Source organism: Corvus hawaiiensis, chromosome 7 (assembly GCF_020740725.1).
Source record: "Corvus hawaiiensis isolate bCorHaw1 chromosome 7, bCorHaw1.pri.cur, whole genome shotgun sequence".
Classification (NCBI taxonomy): Eukaryota; Metazoa; Chordata; class Aves; order Passeriformes; family Corvidae; genus Corvus; species Corvus hawaiiensis.
The window spans coordinates 28,287,267-28,310,378 of NC_063219.1; the positions used below are offsets into that span (position 1 = coordinate 28,287,267).

Here is a 23,112-nt window from a genome sequence, read left to right on the forward strand (position 1 = left end):
CTGTACTGGTCAGTCAGACCTGCCTTTATAATAGTGACACATTCTAGGAAAGATATCCTTCATGTGGTGAGAGTTTTGAAATGTTGGAGCCATTTCTGGGCTAAGGCTGCTTTATAAATTGAGTGGTGTAATAATAAGGAAGGTTTTATTTCAGTCTGATTTTACTGCTGTTATTTTGGGGAAAACAGCAGTAGTAGAAATACGTTCTGTAAAGCACACTGGTAAATTACTGAGTATGTACGATCTAAGTCATAATTAAGCTACACATCCCTAATGGAAGTTGGAGGTTTCTGTGAGTTCTGCTTCATATTGTTTGCATGCCAGGGATGCTGATCTAAATTCTTAGTGTGGTTTTTTGTATGTGTGTAATTACCTAAACAGTTCTTCCTTGTATTCAACCATATCAGCTGACATGAGGGGTATTAATTTCTTCCTGTGAAGACTATAGTTACCACCAAAATTGGTCTTTACAAAGAAAAAAAAAGAGCCACCCTTCCCCATTTCACCCTGTTAGAGGCTTTCTTTTGCTATGAGTAATAATCTGAAATACCAGTTTCCACAATATAGCTCAGTAATAGACCTATTACCCTTTCTTTTTATCCATAATCATGCTGCTGCTCCTGTGCCAGTTCTGTTACCTCTTCCTTTTGCTTCCACTTATTCTTGCTCCTGTACAACTGGAGCTGTGTAATGTCTTCCCAGTGCTTTATGGGTACAGTGGATATCTGGATACCCGTGTTTCAGTACTCCTGAAGCTGAGTTTTGAGATGAGTGAGAGGCTAGACATGCATATATATGTGGGAGGAAATAAAGATTTAACTGTATTGCTTAGAGAACAATCAAGTAAAATGTCTTTGCCCTCTCCCTCTTAATTTGATATAATATCTGAATTGCTTTTTTTGAACCTTTTGATCATGGGGAGAAATTAAACAGGAGGAAGACAAGTTAGAAATAGGGGAAAACAAAGGGCACTGCCTTTTATCCCATGTGTCCTAACTTGATCTTCCTGTACTGTAGATAATTCCTCCTTTCCCTAGACTTTGCTACCAGGCACAGAGACCTGGGAATCCAAGGAGATTAAAGACCAAAGGAGAAGTCATGGAGTATGTCAGCCTTTCCTTTGTTACTAGACCACCTGTTCAGCAGTTGGAAACGTGCTTTCCTTTGCCTGTTGTTTGTGGTTGATGTATCTCTGGAAAGCTTTATTGCCTTTTGCATCCAGTGCCAGTTGAAACTGCAGTTGTGCTGTGGATTTCCTAGTTTTATCCCTGAATGATTAGGTAGTACAGTGTTCCTCCTTGGTCATCTAATCCTGCTTACGTATCTTGTACACTTCCTTTTGTGTTTGAGCCCCGTCAGCAGTTCTGTCTTGGCTGGCCTCTTCTCATGCTGGCATGTTTTCTAGCACATTGGGATTGTTCTGGATTGAGAAGATTGTCCTTTAAGACTGACTGTCTGTCCTCTGTTCCTGTGACCAAAAGGCAGCTTCTGTGGGATTTTGCCCACCAGAACAATGAACAAACTGGAGTTTCCTCTCATGAACCAATGGTTTAGTCTGCTGCGTCCCTCCACTTTAAAATCTGTAACTTCGCCATCTCACAGTTGCTGGAGCCAAATTTGTCTTTGGCTACTAAATCTGGACAATCCTTTCTTGTTTGTGACTTGGGCTACCAAGAGCATCTTCCCTGGGCGACTGGTCCAGAACCTGTGCCAAAGAGGTCTTGCTCAAGAAATTTGCTGGATTGCTCAAGTCCTGCCTTATCACCCTCCCAAGGGTCAGGGTGGTAAAGCCCTTAGTGAGAACCAGGGCTTGGTATCATGAGACTCCTTCCACGTGTTTGAGTACTGCATTTTAGACTAGGACTTTTAAATATCTCTTCGTTTTAAAATATATATTTTATTATTTAGGATGTCTGAGGTGACTGTAGATGGGAAAATCATACCAGGAAAGTAATACTGATGCCTGCCTGTTCTTATGCTTCTCCTTGGATATGCAGCATTGCCAACAGTCAGAGAAAGGAAACGTAGGCAGACATGCCTTTTCCTTGGGCTGAGTATGGATATGCTCATTCAGTGCCTAGCAGGGTATTAGCAGTATTGAGTATTCTCTTATTTGCTGTATTTTTTTTTAAATAGCTGAGAATAAGCTTTGCTGAGTCATTTCTTTATACTTGAATGGCAGCTCTTTTGATTTGAGTTAGACCTAATTGGCTAATGTTACAGCTTTGAGTCTGTTCCAAATGGTTTCAGTCTTAAAAGTCAGCTGACCTCACTCTGTGAGCCTAAATTATGAGATGAGATTAAAACTCCGTATGTATTATTCTTACTCTCTTTGAGTTTGTAAACCACCAAAGGCAGTAATTTCTTTAGCAGAAGAGGAAACCCAAAGAATAAAAGATAGTAAATGTTTTTATAAACGGAATAATTGCTAAGCAAATCAGATATGTTGCAGAGTGTATGGAACTCTTTTTTTAGGAAAGGTATATATTAAAATGTTCTTTTAATTGCACTGTACACCAAAATTTTAGAAAACTAGTAATAACATACTTGTTGATTAACTGCAGCCTAAATAGTCTAATAATTTTTTTTCTGTTTTTCCCACAGTCAGACTGTTAATAATCACTAGTGTGTGTCCTATCCAGCAAATATAAGATCCAGCCTACATTACCCTTAAGCAATTTTTTGTCGCAGGAGGTTCTAAGAAGATTGATGCATTGCCAGGGGAATAATTTGATTTCAGTACATAAGATGTAACTCCCCTTAAAGTTCCAAATCCTTGAGAAACTAACTCTGATAGCAAGAACTTGTTAAGAATTTAAAAAAAAACCCAGACTAACAAATAGGACAGTTACTGCTGCTCCCTTTTTTTTTTTTTTTGTTATTGTTAACTGTTAAACTAATGGCAAGGCTAGGAAAGGAAAAAGAAATGGGAAAAGATGTAAACAAGCATAATTTAAACACTAATGTTCAGAGAATGCCCTTATGTTACTGCAGATAGAGACTCTCCCAACAAATTAGGACATTCCACTTAGGTTCCTGCTCTGAATAATCCCCTGAAGAAAAATGTCTTTATTTGATTAAGTTAAGAAGATTATTTCTAGATATAGATATCCAACTTAGGTGTCTGTAATGTTTTGCTTCTCATCCTTCCTGGTCTAAAGGGTTTTTTATTCAGCAAGTGATAAATATGCAAGTAGTAATTCCAGTCCTTTTGCAGTATTGTATCAGTTGTTCATTTTTCAAGTAACGAAAGTTACCATGTTTTTCTTTGTACAGTTTGAACCTCACTTTTTTCTTGACCAAAGTGATACTCCTGTATATTTAATAAAATATGTCGACTATCCTAATACTACATTTCTTTGAAAAAGTATATAATTAGATTGTGATGGAAATACAGCCTGTCTTTTGCCATGTTGCATAACTAGTATTAGAGTGACCACCCAAAACAGTCTGGAATTACTGTCAGTATTTCATATATTTATAGGTAACTTGAAAGGTGAACAGATCTGTAGGCAGATTTTTCCCTGTCATGTGATACTGTAAATATTATTTTCCTCTTAATAGTGTGATTATTTTCGTTAACTTTATAAAAAACAAGGTCATGAGTCCTATCTCTGTGCTTATATCTTATCTTAGCTATTTTACTAAAACAAGTTCTGGTTATATTTAAAGATGTGTAAGAACATAGAGAAATAATGTCTTTCAGGGATCAGGTGAAGCTCAAAGGATTTTTTCATATTCTGAGGGATAATGAAAGCAGCCTCAGAAAAGAGAACATCTGCCTGGAATGACCTGGGGATAGAAAGGCTCTTTGGGCTTTGGAATGGGGAAAAGATACCAAAATTAGCAACTGCCTTGGGTTTAGGATGTAAACAACTGAATTTGATGGATAATGTAAATACACAGACCGTAAATTTCAAATTATACAAACTATTTTATTTAATCTTTGATACCTTACTTTTTGTCTATGGAAATGAAATCTCATCTCTCTAGAAAGTATATTTTTAGTAGGTGTATTTAAGCCTTTAACCATGATTCAGTATATGAAATGTTTAAATATTGTGGTTTTATTTTTCATTTAGGTTGAAGATTGTAAAAATTTCTTTTAAGTGCAAGCAGTTTTTTATTCAACTTAGGAAAGAATTGGTGAGTACTATCTTAAATTTGATCTGAAAGCAATGAAATCATTTCTACCATATGTCTGCATTATACTGACTGATACTATGTTGATTCTTGGTTTTGTCTGCAATTAAAAGTCCAGTTTCACCAACATTCTGGCTGTTTCATGTTTCAAGTAGACGATTACAATGCTTTGTAAGATTTTTTTTTAAATTTGATTTGCCTTATATTTTAGATCCTTTTAGTTTTGCATTTGTATGCAGGAAATGTAACTTGTTTATGGAAGATAAATGTGGAAAAGGTTGCAAGTAAATCAATATTAAATTTAAATGTCATAAGAAACCAAATTAAAACTAAAGGTAGCGCTTAATGCTGCTTCAGTTATATATATGCTTGTAAGTTAATGTTTGATAAACATGTTGATTTCTATTATTCAGATTTGGTAATACATGATGACTTTATTACTTATATTTAAATAGAAGAGATAAGAATTTCTTTGTACTTCTAAATTACATGTGGTAAATTTTTATGCCTACTTCTGAATTTCTTATGGAAAAGGTTGGAGCTGAATGTTTCACTGCTTGATGTGTTTGCTATCCCATGAAGCACCACAGGACCACTGTGCATTTAATTCAGCAAGAAATGGATTGTTCTGTGCCCCCAAGAGATGAGCTTCCATCACAGACATAGCACTGGGGGAAGATGGAGAAATTTATTAAAAATATGACTATGTGATTAACTCGTCAGATTAGTTAAGAGGTTTTGTGCAATTCTTACAACTGAAAGGATTTACTGTGAAGGTGGTGAGACAGTGGAACAGGTTGTGGGTGCCGCAGCCCTGGCAGTGCTCAAGGCCAGGTTGGACAAGGCCTTGAGCAACCTGTTTTGGTGGGAGATGTCCCTGCCCATGGCAGGTGGGTTGGGATTACATGATCTTTAAGGTCTCTTCCAACCCTTAATGTTCGATTACTCTGTGATTTGAAGACCTGAAATACAGAGTTACAGACTGGATATAAAAGATGATTCTGTGCAGAAATGCATCTTGAGTACTGTAGGGCTGTTCCAGGTTTAGAGACAATATGGTTAAACAAGAAAAATACAAAGAAGAAACACCTGTTCTGTCAGATCAGGCCAATGTCTGGTGACTAGTACTAATGCTGAAAACAGGGGTCGTACAGGTACACCACAGGTGTATCTTAAGTAAAATCATGAAGTGAACAGGAGTGTCTGTCAATGTGAGCAGACATTATGCAACATGAGCAGAAAAATGGTGATACAAAAAAGATGGGGGGAATGTTGTATTGTGGGGACACAGCATTTTTGTAAAACCCCACTGGAGCTACAGGCTTGTTCTCAAAGGCAAGCTGATCTCTGACAGCCCGGAGATCAAATTTTGTCTTGATACCAGTGTGTGTAACTTCCATTACAGTTGCAGGAAATGTTATTTGCATGTGAGATGAGAATTTGGAGTTTTATTTGGAATTCAGAAATTATGAACTGCAGTTGTTTTCTAAATCAGAACTTGATGAAAATGCTGTGGTAGCAGATTTCAGGACCTTGAACATTAAGATACTTAGATATAAAGTAGGATTGCATACTGTGTACTTGACTGTTTCCTCTATTTTCTGCAGAAAAAAAATCTGCTTATAAGAGAAGGTAATACAAAGATAGCTTTCTCATCTTGTTTCCCTGTTACCTTTTAATACTCTGCATATTGTTACTTGCTTGAGAATGTAGTTTTTATAATTAATGTAATTTCTCTTCTGAGACATCTTATCCAAGCCAACAAATTAAAAAGCCTTATAGTGTTTTTCTTTAAACTCTGTATATCAGATGAAAACTGGTGGCAAGAACTTAATTTTCATTCATTCCAAGTAGTGAATATCTTAAGATCAAAGTTCAAATTTGGCTTCCAAAGAAGTCATACTTAAACTAATTTTTTAATCACAGCTAATGTTAAAATTCTTGTTTCCAGATTTACTTTCCCTGACTAGATTCATAGGATAAGATTCATCTCACCTATATTCAGCTTCAGTTAGGTTAAAAGAATGTATTTTCTGTTCATGGTTACTTGGCTCCCCAAGGCTCATTGTTAGACTTCCTCTGTAGTAATCACACACAAAGGTGCGAAGGCTGAAACATCTGAACTGGAAGTACATTTTAGGATGGGTTAAGTTGCTCTCTGGTGGTATATTCTTCCTTTTGCTTTCACTCCCATTAACAATAAAGGGAGCCTAAATGACTCTCTTTAGGCAGCAGAAACTAGGTGAAGTGACTCAGTGATTGCACATTTGGTATGTAAAATATCTCTGGTCTAGTGCTTTGAGTGCGTATTTTAAATCACCTATTTACGATACGGCAGGGGAAATACATTCATGGTATGCTGATGATGTGTTTCAAACTTGTGTGTAAATATGTAACAAATTGTACATCTGAGAAACCACAATTATTTGAATGCAAAGCTGAGATGCTGTAGAATATTAAGTTAGTGGACTTGGGAAAGGAATGTTTCACTGGTTTTATTTTTTCCCAGCTGGGCTATATACACTTTTCTATAATCATAAAAAAATATTTTTCAGATGCTGCTAATGAGTGTTGAGAGCTTTTAATTGCAACTGTCCTCAAAAGTGCAAGTGCCTTATCTTGTAATCACCTATTAAATTTATTCCCTGACTTGGCATAGCTTAAAGGCATCAACATAAGTAAAGAACTATTTGCCTACTTTTATTAGATTAAATCTGTGTTTAAATAAATCACTTAAATGAAGTGAGATGAAGCAGTTTAGTGTCATAGTCGTTTTCCAGTGGTGGTATAATACAGTCTTGAGTATGGTGGAGTATTCTGACAATCATATAGGTGGAGCATATATCCACTGGAGTAGATTTTTTTTCCCACTGTTGTTTTATGGTTTTGTGGGGGGAAAGTATGTTATATGTAGGACTTATTCCTCCAACATTAGAAGCCCCCTGAGCCATTACTTCAATAGCAGGTTTTTCCACTGTATCTTCCTTTGTTCTGCCTGTTCTGTATGCTGCTTCCCTTACATGTTTGAAGCTGTTCTAGAATAATTCAGTAGTTTCATTTTTCTAGATGTTTCCTTAAACTTCTCTGGTTCTATTTAGTTGCACGATTTAGTTGTAGTAATATCAATAGCCAGCATCAAGCTCTTAATGCCATCCAGCATGTTTTTGTGGTCTTGATTCTTTGACAGCCAAAGAAGCTGTTCAGCATTTTCTTTTGCTCTTTTGGAGGCCATATGTCTATTGAAAAATGACTTGAGTCTGGAGCTAAACAAGATGATAGGTTTCTGGCCATAACTGAAACCTAGTTTCAGTGAGTGGCCAAAATAATTGATTTTATTTTTTTAAGTTATAGTTTATGTATCTGAAGTTTGTGCTTTGAACTTTGACTTTTTTTGACTGACTTTTAGAAAAACTTGGTCTGAAATCACAAGGTGATGCATGGGCTTATCTGCCCAAGCACATATTTGATCTTAAGTAGCACTGGCATTCATTAGATGCCTACTTGATTGCTGCCTAATCCTATCAAAGTTTCTGTGTTGCACTTTTTTTGTGAATAGCAAATACTACTGGCAGAAGTATCTGTGCTGCATTTAAGCTTTCACAGGACTTTTGCCCACTGTTTCTGGAATATGTTGAGTATGGGGAGCATCTGCCCTTATAAAGCACAAGTCTTGTCTTTCTGAGATGGGGTAGGGAATTAGTGCTTTTTTCTGGGATTTTTCCTTGCTTAGCCAAAGTAAAAGGGTTTCATTAGAGAGTAAGTTTTTCAACCCAGTTTCTTTCCTGAACAGCAAGAGATCTGCTGTGGAGTCACTGTTTCAAGGCAGGCAAAGGTAGGTTTGAATGAATGGCCCCACTCAAGGTGCTTGTTCAAGTACTGAGCTGTTCTGTGTGAGAGGAGCACCAGTATCCAGTCTGCTTTTTTTGTTTGTTTTGCCTTTTTTTAATAATAGGAACCACAAAGAAGACTTGGATTTGACTATACCCTACCTCTATTTGTCTTACTGTAGTTTTGTGCTGGGGCCCAGAGCTTCATTACCAGTATTGCATCCCAGCTGCTTCCCTCTTCCTCTCCATAGCAAGCAGACTGTTTTCTTCTCTTTAATAGAAACCACAGACACAATTAGTAATATAAAAATTTTGGAACAGAATCGTGCTGTGGCTCCATGAGGTAGTCTTCTAACACTGATCTCAACAGACATAACCCCCTGAAATGCCTGTATGTCGTTGTCATACCATAGAGCATTGTGCATCTTGCTGGAGCCTTGTGCTGTAAAAGCATTCCGTGGGCTGCAGGGCTGCAGTGTAATTGTCCTGTTACTTTATGTGCTTTTGGCTGAAGTACCGTGGACATTACAAATGTCAGCTTGGGGTCTTACGCTGAGCCCACATTGATTCAAGCCTGCTGTTTTCAGGGAAGACAGGGACAACCTTGTTCTAAATTCAGCAGTAGAACCAGATCTTGCACCCCAGAATCATCAGCAAAGATGAATTTCAGGTGCCCAAGTTACACTGGAATATTTCAGAACCTGCAAGGGTGAATAGGGGAAGGATGAGTGCACTTAGGAGCCAATATCATATATTATTCTTTATCTTAAACAATGTTTCCTAGCTGTAATGGAGATGAAGGGGAAGGGTTTGAGAATCAGTTCTCCCCGCACTGCAATGAAAGCTTTAAAAGCTATGAATAGAACTATTGTTAAGGTACCTTTAAAGCTCTAGCACACCAAGTTCCTGTGAAAGTGCTGTCTCGAATTACAATTAAGTTGATCTTTTGCAGCTCCTTCTCATCCTGCCATACCAGCTCTTCCTTCATGCTTCATGTCTGATCTACTGATCAGATGGTGGCATGAGATTCTGATCAGCTCATTTTCTGGAGTACAAACTAGGGGAAACAGCAGGTTATATTTTTTTTTTCCCAACCCATAATTATAATACTTTGAATGACATTAAAATGCATGATCATCAGCTCATATGACTTATCAGTTTTTCTTTTCCAACTGTTCAAAAGGCTGACAGAACATGAAAATTCGCTACATCATGAGAACTTTTTGTTAGAATCTAAAATCTTAGCTGTTTCATCCTTTGCTGGATCCAGATGAGGGCAGTCCATAATTTTACATAGTTGCTCTCTTGCAGAATAGTAATCTACCTTGTTTATATTGTTTGCCTTTTACATTGTTGATAAGGCTTTTTATGACTGCATAGGTAATGGACTTAATTTCTGTTATCTTGTTTCTGACTTGTAATTTTTAAATGCTTCTGTTCACGTGTCTAGAAAATACAGAGAGCAATTGGCAAAACTTGGAAATTAAGAACAGAGATATAAGTAATCTTTGTAATTGAATTAAAATATCAGCGTTTAGTTTCTTGGATATTATTTCTTAAATATCATCAATAAATACTTAAGAGTTTGCTGTTTGTTTTAAATCCATTTTATTTTGCCTTAAATTTGTCATGTAGCTGAAAATACAGTGTCATTCTTGTTCCCGAATACAACACTGGGTGAAGAATTTCAGGTCTCTGCCTTGGTTTCTCAGCAGATCTAAAGATGAGCACACCAACAAAAGCTTAACTTGGAAAAGGAATTTACTACTAAGTGAAATCAGTTAAGGTGTGCAAAATGTTGGGGAGAATTTAGTACTGGGAAGAGAAAGAAGAATGCTGATGATATTTCTGGACATACAGAGGGTTTTTATCAAGCTCTCTCAACAGGCAGAGTAGCTTAGCTTGCTTTGCTATTTTGCTTCTTGCATTTCCCAGGAATTTAATGAATCATTTAGAAGCAGGCACATCAGTTGCTCTTGAAATCAATACCTGTTTCCAATCTCCAGCTGCCACATGTGCATGACAATTGCTCATCTTGACTGTAGTTTTGAACAGAGAGGCACATTGTCTTTGAGCTCTAAGATCATGGAATCATTTTCATGTAGTTTGGGTCATACCTTTTAGACTTGTTTCTAGATGACTAAACAGACTGTTAACCTTTGAGCAGGCTCTTTAAAAAAAAACCCACGACCCAGGGGAACAAAAAAAAATTCTTCAAAGAAATTGTAAAGGTATTTAAAAAGGGTATGTTGTACATAAAGTTAATAGAAAATTAGAGTACCACTTCAAAAAGCATGATTTTAAAAAAATGCCCCAAAGTCAACAATATTTATCTTAGTTTCAAAAGTAACTTGAAATAATTCTTACCTGAAATATAATTTTTCTCATTTTTTAGCATGAATCTAGAGAAACGTTACTGGGATTCAATATGGTGAATTACCGAGCATGTAAGAATTTGTGGAAAGCTTGTGTTGAGCATCACACGTTCTTCCGTTTGGACAGACCACTGCCCCCTCAGAAGAACTTTTTTGCACATTATTTCACTTTGGGTTCCAAGTTCCGGTACTGGTAAGTGCTGATTTGAAATGTGTGGGAAAGAATATGAGTGAATAGGCAGCTCATCAATAAACATAGGGAATTATCTAGACTCTATATTAAAACATAATTCAAGTCTTTGAATCCTGCAACTGTTCCCCTTCCCTGTTGGCCGAAGTTTCAAATGTTGGTAATTTTTTAAGATGGCTTGAAAATATAATTATTATATTATTAGTGGCCGTTATTGCACTGGTACTCTGAGATTGTCTCCCAAGGTGCATTTCTTGGCCTGTTTTCCTGCTGGGTTATGTTTATCTTAAAAATGTTGTCTCAAAACTTCAAAGCCTTTGACCTGGTGTTTTTGAAAACCGTTGAGTCTCAGATGCTGTGTGCAGCAACAGCAACAAGACCGACCTAAGTTAATACCAAATATGAATTACTGAAAAGAAGCTCATACAAGTAAAACCCACTTATCTACATGTATACAAATAGGAATTAGGTGAAGACAAAGGACATACATCTTCTGTATCAAAACCAGAGCTTTAGAAAATAAGGAGGAAATTAAATCCATAACCTTTAAGGATGAACTTAAAATAATAGGCAAGAAGCTTGGAGGTGCACAGAATGACTGTGTAATAACTATAATCCCCATAATGCTGGAGTGGGTGGTGTTGGGTTTTGTTATTTTATAGTTTTTATTTTAAAAAATATATCTCTGTTCAGTGACTGAATTAACTGCCTTTGCAAGTAATGCAGAATGCCAATGGTTTAAATTGTGCCTGAAATAGAGAATAACAGAGCTACTACTAATCATCCATCTAGAATGGCAGTAGTGTCTGTGACGTACAAAGGGACATGATGAAAAGCTAGAAAACACAATAACAGGCTATTTCTGTCACATTTGTGAATTGCATAAATGTATAAAGAGGAAAGTAATTCAGTGGCTAACTGTTTATAGCATCTGTTTTTTGACCAGCATTCCCAGTACCCATTTGAGAAACAGCATTCTATGATCCTGAACAGCGTTTGAGACTTGACTCAATGTTGCTGTAGAGAATTTCAGGGAGCTTTTTCATTTCTGTAAAGATTTTGAATCTGAATCACTGTGGTTACTATTACAGAATAGCTCTTTGATGATGACATTCAACTTAACATGAAGATGAGAAGGGAAACTGCCTAAAAATGAGGAAGGTCATTAAAGTTGCTGAAACAGCCAAAAGGCTGGAATTTCTGCAAGTAGTTTGAGAGATTGTCAAGAGGCAATAATATAGCATGCAAAGAGAGGTTAAGAGCACTGGGCTTGTTTAATCTGGTGAAGAGGAAGCTAAGGGGGAATTCAGTAGCAAGCCTAAAGCTGCTTCAAGGGCAATGTCAGTACTGATGGACCCAAAGGTGCTGGTAACAGGCAGGTGAGACTTCATCTTAAAGATTCGGGGTGGACATGAGGGAAAGTGTGTGGGTTTCTCAGAACAATGTGTGCTGAAACAAGTTACCTGGACTGGCTGTGGGATCTTTGTTAGTGGAGGCTTTCAAAACTCAGCTAGACTAAGCCATGGCCAGAGGTGACCTAGGGTTAGCAGGAGATTGGACTAGAGACTTCTAGCCAACATTTCTATGATCAAAACAAGCCAATAAAATACAGAACTGACAGGTCTAGACAGAATTATCTCCACTTCTGAAAGAAATTGGGGACATGAAATTGTTGAACTATTAAATTGTTACATAAGCTATTTCCATTGGTTTAAAATACTTCTATACAGCAAATTTTAAAGCAAATTTGTTTTGTTTTGGTTTTTTTTTTAAGCTTCCAAGAGGGATCTAGAAGACTGTTAGTAGGAAAAGGTGACTTCTGTACATTGTATTTTTCAAAGTGGTTTTAATAATATTCCTCACCAAATACTCACGAAAAAACATGGAGAGTTTTATTGTGTATTAGCATCTCTTTTATAATCAGATGGGAAACAAGCAGATTGCTTTTTCACAACGGAGGGAAGTTACCACTGGAGTGATACAGGGTTTTGGTGGTATTTCACAATGAGGGGTGAGTAGGCAATAAAATAGCAGATAAAGTTCAGTGCCCAAAAATGCAAAATAAATTGCACAGAGAGAAGGAAAGAGCAGGAACACTGATTCTCTGAAAACCCTAAATCAGTTATTAGTAGCAGTTATAGAAGGACAAATACAATGATAGAGTTATTGGAAAGCAGTAGAGGCAAATACAGCCAACTTACTTCTTGGAGTTAAAAATGTGTAACCCCAGCAATTTAGCAGGCAGCAGGTTTGGAAAGAGAAATTTCCTGGAATCGCAGCATGTCAGAGGTTGGAAGGCAGCTCTGGACACTGTCGAGTCCAATGCCCTGTTCTAACAGGGTCCACTGTAGCAGGTTGCTTAGGAGAGTATCCAGCCACGTTTTGAATGTCTCCAAGGAGCAAAACTGCACCATCTCTGAGCAACCTGGTTCAGTGTTAAACTATCTTACAGTAAAAACTTTTTTTTGTTTGGGTGGGTGGTGAGGATGTTGTTGTTTTGTAGCCCTGTCCTTGCTGCCTGCAAGAGTAAGATCTCTCATATTTCTGTTTGTGCCGATTGCCTCTTGTCCTGTCTCTGGGCTCCCTTAAGAAGTGTCTGGCTGTATTTTTTACTTTTCCTTTGTGGTGTTTGATCGTCCTGAGCATTCTCTTCCTGAGGCTGAACAGTCCCAGCTCTCTCAACCTTTCCCCATCCATCAGATGCTGCAGACCCTTAGTTGTCTTTGTGGCTCTTTGCTTGACTTGGAGGGCTCTGGAACTCCACCCAGCATGCCAGATGTGCTCTCACCTGTGCTGTGAAAACCTGCTCTCCAACCAGTTGACACTCAGCCTGTGCATGGGGTTATTCCCCCTCAGTTGCAAGTCTTTGCATTTTCCTTCACTGAATTTCATGAGATTCCAGCTGGCTCAGGTCTTCACACATCCAGTAGTTCTGTAATATGAATGTGGAGATAGATAATTCTTTGGTTTCCTTATGTAAATATCCCTATAGGAGGCTCTGTGCTTGGTCTGAAGTTACTAATGGGGAAGTGGCTGCAAGAGCAAGTCTTGCTGGTATCTTGTCACCAATTCTTAAGTGCTGATAGACACTCAAAAATCGTATTTTTTTTCTAGAAGAGAAATTATGAAGTAGTGTAAAGAATCTTTGATTTGACACAAGACATCTGGTCTTATATGAAAAGTCAGCAAGTTCCAAGATCTAAACTTAGTTTTGACAAGTTGCATAGAAGAATACAATCCTGATGTGCTTATCATGTATTTTTTTGTGGTATTTTGCTAAACTAAGTAGCAACTAAGTTATTAGCAATTCAGAGAATAGTTTAGGAAGGGTACGGAAGAGATACTGTAAGTTTTTGACAGTGGCTATAGCAGGAAGTATGATTAAGTGTTAAGTGTTACCCAAAGATCCAAGCAGATATTTCTTGTTGCTTTGGATAAAAAAGCAAATGGAAGAGAGAGCTTTTGTTATGTCTAAAATTAATTGGAAAGAAGACCTACATTTTTACCAAATGCTTTCTAAGGTTCCACTGTACTGAAGCTTGGGCAACTGCTTGAGCATGACTGAAAATGCAATTTAGGCATTTTGTTGAGATGGTTCCATTTTAAACAAGAAATTGTTATTTAATCATGTTGGATTTAGCAGTTTGATTTTTTTTTTTGCTTTCCAGTGGGAGAACAGAGGTCCAATCAGTGCAGTATGGTAAAGAGAGAGCAAATAAAGACAGGGTATTTGCAAGGTAAGTAACTTACATTCTTTAATATTTCCCCCTTTATATATTTACAAAATTCAGAATAGCCTTCAGTCTGTGTAGTTTGTTGTCACATGTATTAGCCCTCTTTGTGCTATTTTTATAGCAAAGAATGGTCTCCTGCTGTTAGAATACTCCATTAAAATACTGAGTTAATGGGTATTTTTATGTGATAATAACCTGCAACTGTATGTGTGTATTTCCTTTAGAATACGTACAGTGAGTCTTACTTGTGAGAACAGCTTTATCACTGTAGTCTCAATGAGGTGTTTTGCTATGAAAAGTGAGCTGCTTCTGAAGGTATTTGGTCACAGAGTAGCTGGCTAATCAAGAATACATTACTTAATTTTATTCCAGGCTCCTGAAGAGTTTAGTGATTACAATAAAACAGTCAAGACATAGATTTAGTTCTTTCTTGAGAAATTATGATGCTGTTTTCAAAAGTAAGACAGCTTCTACATCCACTTGGCAGTCTGCTCTGATCATTAATAGAATCTTTGTGGGGAGGGGGCAGCTCTGTCCCTTTTTTGTGCTTCTACTTTTACTGAGATCCAAGATGTCTTTTTGCCCCTTAAGGAACTCTGGACTGCAAATTTATGCATGCAGACTTCTAGTAATAAGTCCAGCAACCTTCCCAAGAGCCTGCAGACAGTGGTTTTTAAGAGCATTGGTGAATTCTGCCTTGATTTCCTGCCCTGTTTCCACCCCTTCTTTTCCCCTGTGCATTATAATTTGGCTTTTTAGCTAGGCCCACCATAGATGGATCCATACTAGGTTTGAGAGGCAGAAATGCTGTAACATGCTGGTTCAACAAGTAGATTTTATAAACCCATTTTTTTCTATGTAAAATTATTTTTTACTCTATTTAATTTACTTTGGGGATCTGAGTGAATTTAGATTTGTACTTGGAGCAACTTTTTTTAGTACTCAGAGGCTCAACACTGTGACGGTGAGCTTTACTTTGCTAAATGACAGCTATGAATCAGTTAAAAACTATTTTTCTTGTTGCACTCTGAACTTGGCAATTGCCCACAAGTCAGCTGGGTGGAGGAGAGCTGATACTTTGCTTTGAGGAGTGTTTTTATCATTTCAGAAACTCTTATGCAGTAGATGGCACTCTTCCCTTTGCAGCAAAACCCAGGAAGTGCTGCTGGGGGTCACTTCTAGTTTATAATGTATACAGTTGGATAAAATCAAAAGCCATGGCTAGAACTGCTCTTATTTTCATAAATCTTGGCTTTTTTTAGTTAATAAAGTGCTTGGCTCTTCTGTCCGGAATTTTATTTTCCACTGTTGCTTTTTTGATTAAGGAATAGAGCATTTATCCACACATTTTGAGTTTCTTAGAAATGTTGATGACTGATGTCTGAGGCGTATGTGTTTATGTCAGTGAAATGAAATAATGGTGTATTGTAACAAATACATCTCAAAAGACTTCTGATAAATCAGCTGCTTCTTCTTCATGTCTTCCTCATGACAGTGTGCAATTAATGTATTTTAAATTTTAAAGACCTTTTTATATTTTCAAGAGTGAAAAAAGCTTGAAATAGAAGGCATTTCTAGAACAGTGTTTTGCAAGAAACTTAATCTAAGAACATTAATTGTCTTCTAAATATTTGCATTTCAAGCTGACATACTGAGTAGATGTCAGCCCTTTTGTATTCATACAGAGGATAAATTTTGTTTTCTAAGATTTTCCGGGTGTGATGGGGGTTTTATTCCTGGAACCTGCCTTTCTCTTTCATGGTGTGCCTTTATCAGACAAAGTCATGGTGGTGTTGAACAGCTTTTTAAGCTTTCAGGCAGTGGGCTTGTTTTGGTTGCTTTTCAAGGTCTTTCTTGAGAATTAGGTGGGCACATAGATTTAAATAATTGCTGTTGCTTTTATTTTTATTACATAAGAAGATTTATTCAAGATCAGTTTAAAAAATGTTTCTGGTGGTTTTTTGGTAGGGTTATCCAGACTGACACTTGGATTTCTTAACAGTATCTAATTAGAGACTGCCTTATTTGAAATAATACTATCTCAGCAAACCTTTTAATGATTTCATGGTAAGAACATGAACACAGAGAGTTACATAGAGATGTTACTTGAGTGATCTGTTTGTTCTAAGTTGGGAAATGGTGATTGCCACAAGCAATGACGAGCCGATGTGGCCTTTGCATGCTGAGTGGAACGTAGGTGCAGAGTACGAGACAGGGAAATAAAATTTTTCAACAGCCATTTGAATAAAACAAGCAGTTTTAACCTACAGGAAGCAGGCTTAGCTGTTTGTTCTCAGGATTTTACTTTAAAATTAACTGAAAGATTTTTTTTTTTTCCAAATCATAGAAATATTTACATTTCATTTTTAAAAATGAAATTATTACTGTGAAGGATATATACTGTAATAAATTGCATACATTATGTAGGTGCTGTTTTCTTAATCTTTGTGCAACACTAAGTTCAGCATTCTGAAGGCTGTTGCTGCCGTTGTTTAGGTGTTTTGGGGTGGTTTTTTCTGTCATTTTCATTCCAGCTGTTCTCTTGGCCTCATTTATTGCAGGATATTCTCAATCCACAAAACCCTGTAAGAATTCCCAGAAACTTAATAAAAGTAGATAATAAGAGTAAAAAAGGTAAAAGTCATTAATTGAGAGAATTCTTAAAGGGCACTACTTTCTCATAAAGTCCTTGCAAAATATTCCTAGTGCCGTTCAGTTCTGGTGTGCATGGGGGCTGAGAGAAGGGAGTTTTGAGTGAGTGGATGTCATTCATTTGTGTCTGCGAACTCCCTTCATTAAACTGCAGTCTGTTTCCAAAAATTCAATCTTGCTTCAATTATGCACTTATTCAGGTTAATTAAATAATTTCTCAGGTGTTTTAAATTGCTTATGTCATTTGTGTGATGTACCATGCAGATTTGTGTATAGTTTCAGTTTCTTGGTCTGCAGCAATATTTGTCAGTTTTGCTGAGAAATGCGTTCCCTGTACTTCTTGTCAAAATACAAAGCAGGGCTATGGCTCCAGGTTATGTTTCTTTTTGGGACAGAAATAATTTTTTAAATTCCCACCTGTATTCCCAAACAACACCTTTGTTCTTTCCCAGCTTCTGCAAGATTTTAGCCCTTCAGCTGTGGGATGCCAAAAAAATTCTGTCTTTGAAGGCTTTTCTGTACTGTAGCTGAGCTAATATTATGTCATGGGGTTTTTTAGTTGCGTTATGTTATTTCATCCATTTCATCACTGCTACTCAGTTTTGGGTGTTTGGGTTGGTTTTTTTTGTATTTGCTGTAACATTGCAGCTCATAAGACTCAGGGGCAGATAAAGTTTTCAGTTTCTCTTGCTACTCAAATAGATGGAACTGCTTCCAACTTTCTTAAGAATGTCCCTGCAGGTACACCAAAATTAAATCCGAAAATGGCTTGTGCTGTTAACTGTCAGTACCCTGTGCTGGGTGCAATAGAAGCATCCCAGCTGAGCAGACAGAGGTGGAATTTAGAATTTCAAATTTGAAAGTTTTTTACAGCTTGGTTTTTCTCTCTCTCATCTCCTCAGGTGCACTCTGACATAAGAAAGTTATTTTAATATTGTTAGAAATCAGACGTACAGGACAGATTCGTAGGTATATGTCACAACAAATCTTGAATGTTAATTAAAAAAAATTATTGTTAGATTTAGAAGTGTTGACAAGAGAACTAAAATGAAAAAGCCACAGCACTAAGAAGTTCAATGCTGCAGTGTGGTAATTTTTTCTTTGAAATTACTGCAAAGACAGGAAATTGGGGCAACAAACATGAGTGGGTGGGACTCTGAGGTTAGAGCTGTTAATAAAATAATTGAAACGAAGCTTTGGTGATAAACACTGCAGCTCTTTATCATGGTGGTGTAAGGTATTACTTCTGAAAGATCAGACCCTATCCACAGTAAAAGGTGAGTGTTTTCTTGACATTGGATATTTTGATAAGGAAGAAGGTGATGCCTTGCTCATTTTAGAGTTGTGTTTGTTTGTTGTGTAGATTGAGGAAGTTTGCATAAACATAGTTACAGACCGTGGCTTAAGATATAAAGCAGTGGGGTTTTTGAAGCAGTCAAAAATGTAGTTTTTGGAAAAACTTGTTGTTGTTGTTTTTTTTTTTCTCCACCCTATATACTCCTGTGTCTCTCTTTTTAATTTATCTAGTTTCACAGAGGCAAGGATGGTGCACTTTTACTGTTGTTGAATGTCAAATAAAGAAAAGCCCCCCCGCCCCCTCCAACTTTCCTACATTCCATTTGTTGCTTTTTCACTGAAGGTAAATGAGGTTCAGTAGTTGCCTTTACATGTCTGTCAGCAAGTACTATATCTGCTGTCCTGTATTTACCTAATTCAGCATTGGTTATATTATGTTTTTTCCCTCAGACTGTTCTTTGGTTGGTAGTAGAATCCACCTCTTGGAAGAACTGGCTCTTGGTGCTCATCTGCTGGCTGCAAACAGCTGTCAGCAGGGTCCAGCTAATCATAGCTCTGATTAATAAAAGAATAATTAAAGGCTAGAATTAGACATGCATTTCAGTTCTGCTATTTCAGTTTCATGTTATTTTACCTGTTCAGAACTGCTCACATTTACATGTTTGTGAAGAAAGATATATAAGTAGTTTGAGTTGCTCACGTTTGAAGCAAATAACAGAAATCAGAATTTTGATTTAATTGGTACGATACCAAGCTAATTATTTTTCAAATCAAATTAATACTTAAATACAGTGAAGCGTTCTAAGAAACTGGACGTGCTTCTCCTGAGGAATTAATTGATATTTTCCCTGTTTTCAAATATCAATATACTATTAGATTTTTTCCCTCAGGTGGAATAACACCTGAAACAGTATTATTTAGAATAGCCCATTTCACTTAACTGCTTGAAATTTGTCAGAAATTTAGAGCAGCAAAGCAGAATGCAGTATATGTTCAGAACTGCTTGGTGGGGTAAAAATAAAAATAAACCCTCCACACGCAGACCACCACTCCTTTAGTATCGAACAGTGTTGACATCTTACTTATTTCTATATGTGAAGCTTATTCAATGTAATGCTTGGTTGATAGTTATTGTAGACTTTTTTGATAATATTGAGGACAATATTATCTGCTCGAGGTGTTTACTTGCATTGAGTTTTAAGTTCTCTGAGAAGCAAAAATACATTTGTAATCAGGTTTCTCATTTTCAGAGGATGTAGTTTGTGTGCAGGTAGTTCTTTAATTTTTTTAAGTTCCTTCTTTCTGGAGTTGCTCTTTCAGTAAACCAGTAATAATGACAAAGATAAAGAAGTTATCATGTGTCACAAGGACAGTAAAGCCAGAAATTATTTTGTGATATGGGTGTATGGAGCTGTGCTGCTGATACAATAATATGTTGTCACCTCATTATGCAAAGCCAGAGAATTTACAGATAGAATAGGAAGGCAAATGGAAATGAAATTATCATGTCACAAAAGATTGAAGTATCACTGGAACCAAGAGACGGTTTGGGTAATGATAGAGAAGAAATCTGAACTATGTAGGACCATCAAAGCAGTAGAAGTAAAGTAAAAACCGAGTAACACAAAATATACAGGACATGTATGAATTGTTTAAAATTATTTTTTGTTGTTAGCTGAAGAATTTTCAGTTGAAAACAACAAACAGTGAAAGTCCGGGTATGTTCAGTTGCAGGATGACTGAACCATCCAATGCAATGCTAAGAAAAAAGCAACCTCGGGTGATTCATTTGATGATTTCCAATATAAAAGGGAAATGTATTTAATGAGAAATTACAAGTATGGTTTCATTTGTGCTTAAGAAATAGGTGAAAGAAACAGCAGGAGATTGTAGGCATCCTGGAATGACTGGAGAATGGGAAGAAAAAGTTTTGTTAATGTCAAGAAAGGACAATGAGTAGAAAATAGAATTCCTTTTGTATAAAAGCCCTGGTGATAATGACCTTTAACCTGAAGGACATTTCTGGCACAGAACCAAATGAAGTTCTGTTACCCACAAAGGAGTTCAAATAGTTAAATAGTATTGTTGCATCTGCTTGACAAGTGACAGGGCATGTTCTGGGAGAAGGCATGTCATCTTGATGGGAGCCCCTGATGTGTAAGCAAAATTTGGTAATTCTATTGTCATGTTGATGCTTACCCCACTTTCAGTTCTTCAAAGTCTTTGGGAGTTTTTTTGGCCTGATGTTTTCACTGCTTTATTTTTTCTGAGGTGGCTAAACAACTGTGTTACTTAGAGGAGGTTTTTTTGTTTGTTTATTTGGTTCGTTTTGATCTACATTTTTAAGTTCAGATCTCTCAATGATTATTCTGTTTGAGTCAGATTGTCTTTGAGGCATTAGAAGTTTAGCGAGTTCAGATTCTGCTTGTCTGTCTCCCTCGCAGCCAACAGTAGTTTATTGCTATTTCAATGGCTTTCTATTCAAAGTACAGCAAATGAAGTACAGTAGATGGAGAAAATACAGAACTGCCCATGTAAATGTAGCTTTGCATTATTACATTTCCTTTCTTACATATCATTTGGTTTCCTATGATAGAACATCAGTTTCATTGTGGTGAGTTTTATGTAATTTTGTTCTTACACCATATAATTTTTGGTTAGCCATTTTACTTTCTTCTTCTTCTAGATCCCCCAGTAAACCCTTGGCACGGAAATTAATGAGTGGGATGGATTGGGAAGTAGTGAGTAGGAACTCGCTGTCTGACGATAGGTTGGAAACACAGAGCCTCCCATCACGGTCTCCACCTGGAACCCCAAATCAGTGAGTAGCATCAAATCTCTCCCTAGAAATGACTCCCTACCTCTAATGTGAGTGACCTGCTTGTGTCATAAAAGGATTAATGTGTTATGTATACAAATAGCTTCAAAAATTCTGTGCCAAATGATTCTCTGTAACACGTAGCTTCAGATAAAAATAAGTATTTAGGGGCGAGTTTTAGGTGCTTCTCACTTGACCTATAAAAAGTTTAAGATGTATCTCACTACCCTAAATTTGAGAGCTTGAGTTTTCTCAAGCACAGTTAAAACTAAGTTATTAATTTGGTTTAAAAAAAAGACCCTGATGGTAAAATCTATGTGATATTTTAAAGATAATTTATTTTGGTTAATACCACTTTTTAAAACACTGGGGAAAATTACTTAATTGGAAATCCTTGCAGGTTTATTCCTCTCAATTTTTCTGCCTTTCCTTTCTGCATTCACTCTTTTCACATAGATAGAGCCTTCTGTTTTAAGTTAGTGAAAAAACATTCCTGATTTCTCTTGGAAGGTGACCAGTTTTCTCAGTGTGCTGAAACTGGCTTAAGAATCAGTATTACTCAATTTTGTATTGCATAAAAGAGAAGATTTTAAGATTCTGCAGCATAATATTCACAAGATTAATGTTGTAAATATATGTAGCATTTAAAAATTACTGAAAAATTGTGCAATAATGATGCTTAAAGCATAACAAACTTAATCATGCATGTTTAAAAGAATTTTAATATTGTCATGCTAGTTTTCAAATGGGAAAATACTGGATTCCAGAAATGATAAGACTCTCAGTGCAAAGCTTATGATTCATCATGGGGAAGATGCAGGGAATAAATTGTTCATCTTAATGTTACTTAACTTAAGGTTAAGTTCTGCCATGAACAGAGCCAGGATTTGTCTTCTTGGGAATCCATTTTTCTTCTTGTTGACTGGGCTTGTCAGCTTGTTCATTGGATCATAATGATTTCAGACTTCTTTAATTAAAAGTAAATAAATTTTTAAATAACCCTTAGTGTTTATTAAAATAATTTTTGAACACTTAAAAAAATAAAATAACGAAATATATCTTGATCAGACAACATAATTGTTTCAGTGATTTTTGAAATTTTAATAAAAATATATGTATAAACATGTGCTTGCACTGAGACAAAATAATATTTTTAGCATCCCATTTTAGTGGGTGGTATCAGAAATGTAGAATAACAAGAATATTCATGTCATACTGCACTGCTCTGCTTTCCCTCTTAGTCGCAACTCTGCCTTCACTCAAGAAGGAGCCCGGTTACGACCCTCATCAGTTGGACATTTAGTGGATCATGTGGTTCACACCTCCCCGAGTGAAGTATTTGTAAATCACAGATCTCCATCTTCCACCCAGGCCAACAGCATCATACTGGAATCATCCCCGTAAGTTCTGCTCTTACCACACCACTGTAGCATGCAGGGCTTCTGAAGAGAAGTCAGAAATCTTGGCCTTGAAGAATTTATTGTTAAATGTGGAGTCAGGGAGAGCTGGGCAGTTTAATAAAAGGTGGCTGTTACTTAGGGAGTTATTAGTATAGGTCTTATTGTGAGAAGGAACTAGATGATCCAGAGCTGAAGACTTGTACCTGGCGTATTCCAGGTTCAGGATTACAATACCATCCCCACCGACCCGAGGTGTGAGTTTGCTGTAATGTGACCATCAGTGTCTGGATGTGGAAGCAAAAGTTGGGTTTTTGATAGAATCAAAGTGAAGTTTTAATTCCCACGAGTTTGGAAATGTTGCTTTTGTCAAGGCACAGAAGTATGAGTGAGAATATGAGCTCTACAAACTATGTAGCCAAAATACCTTTTTGGCACAACAACATTTGGACATTGCTAGTGTATTTTGTATATTGTTACAGAGCTTATTTTTTTAATATGACACTGTCAGGCTGCTTCTTTTTTTTTTTTTTTTTTCTTTCTATTATGCTGAAAATACTTTATACTTTAAGCTTACTTAGTCTAAGATATGGTGGACAAAATAAAAACTGTTATTGTCTATTAGGTCCAGAAGGAAGACAAACAAAAAAACACATTGAGTTATTCGAAGATACTGAAAT

The 23,112-nt window shown here is 36.7% G+C and overlaps 1 protein-coding gene across 7 annotated transcripts in view; it reads left to right on the forward strand.

The window, feature by feature from the left end:
• The window catches only part of PTPN4 (protein tyrosine phosphatase non-receptor type 4), a 112,049-nt gene that overhangs the window by 59,817 nt on the left and 29,120 nt on the right, over nt 1-23,112 (forward strand). For all 7 annotated transcript variants that reach the window (XR_007204900.1, XM_048309986.1, XM_048309987.1 and 4 more), the window contains 5 exons: nt 4,083-4,146; nt 10,366-10,538; nt 14,204-14,272; nt 20,904-21,038; nt 22,277-22,435. Coding sequence is in view for 6 of the 7 variants with exons in the window: in XM_048309986.1 (XP_048165943.1) it covers nt 4,083-4,146; nt 10,366-10,538; nt 14,204-14,272; nt 20,904-21,038; nt 22,277-22,435 (600 nt within the window). In the remaining variant the exon portion in view is untranslated. The remainder of the gene's footprint in view (nt 1-4,082; nt 4,147-10,365; nt 10,539-14,203; nt 14,273-20,903; nt 21,039-22,276; nt 22,436-23,112) is intronic.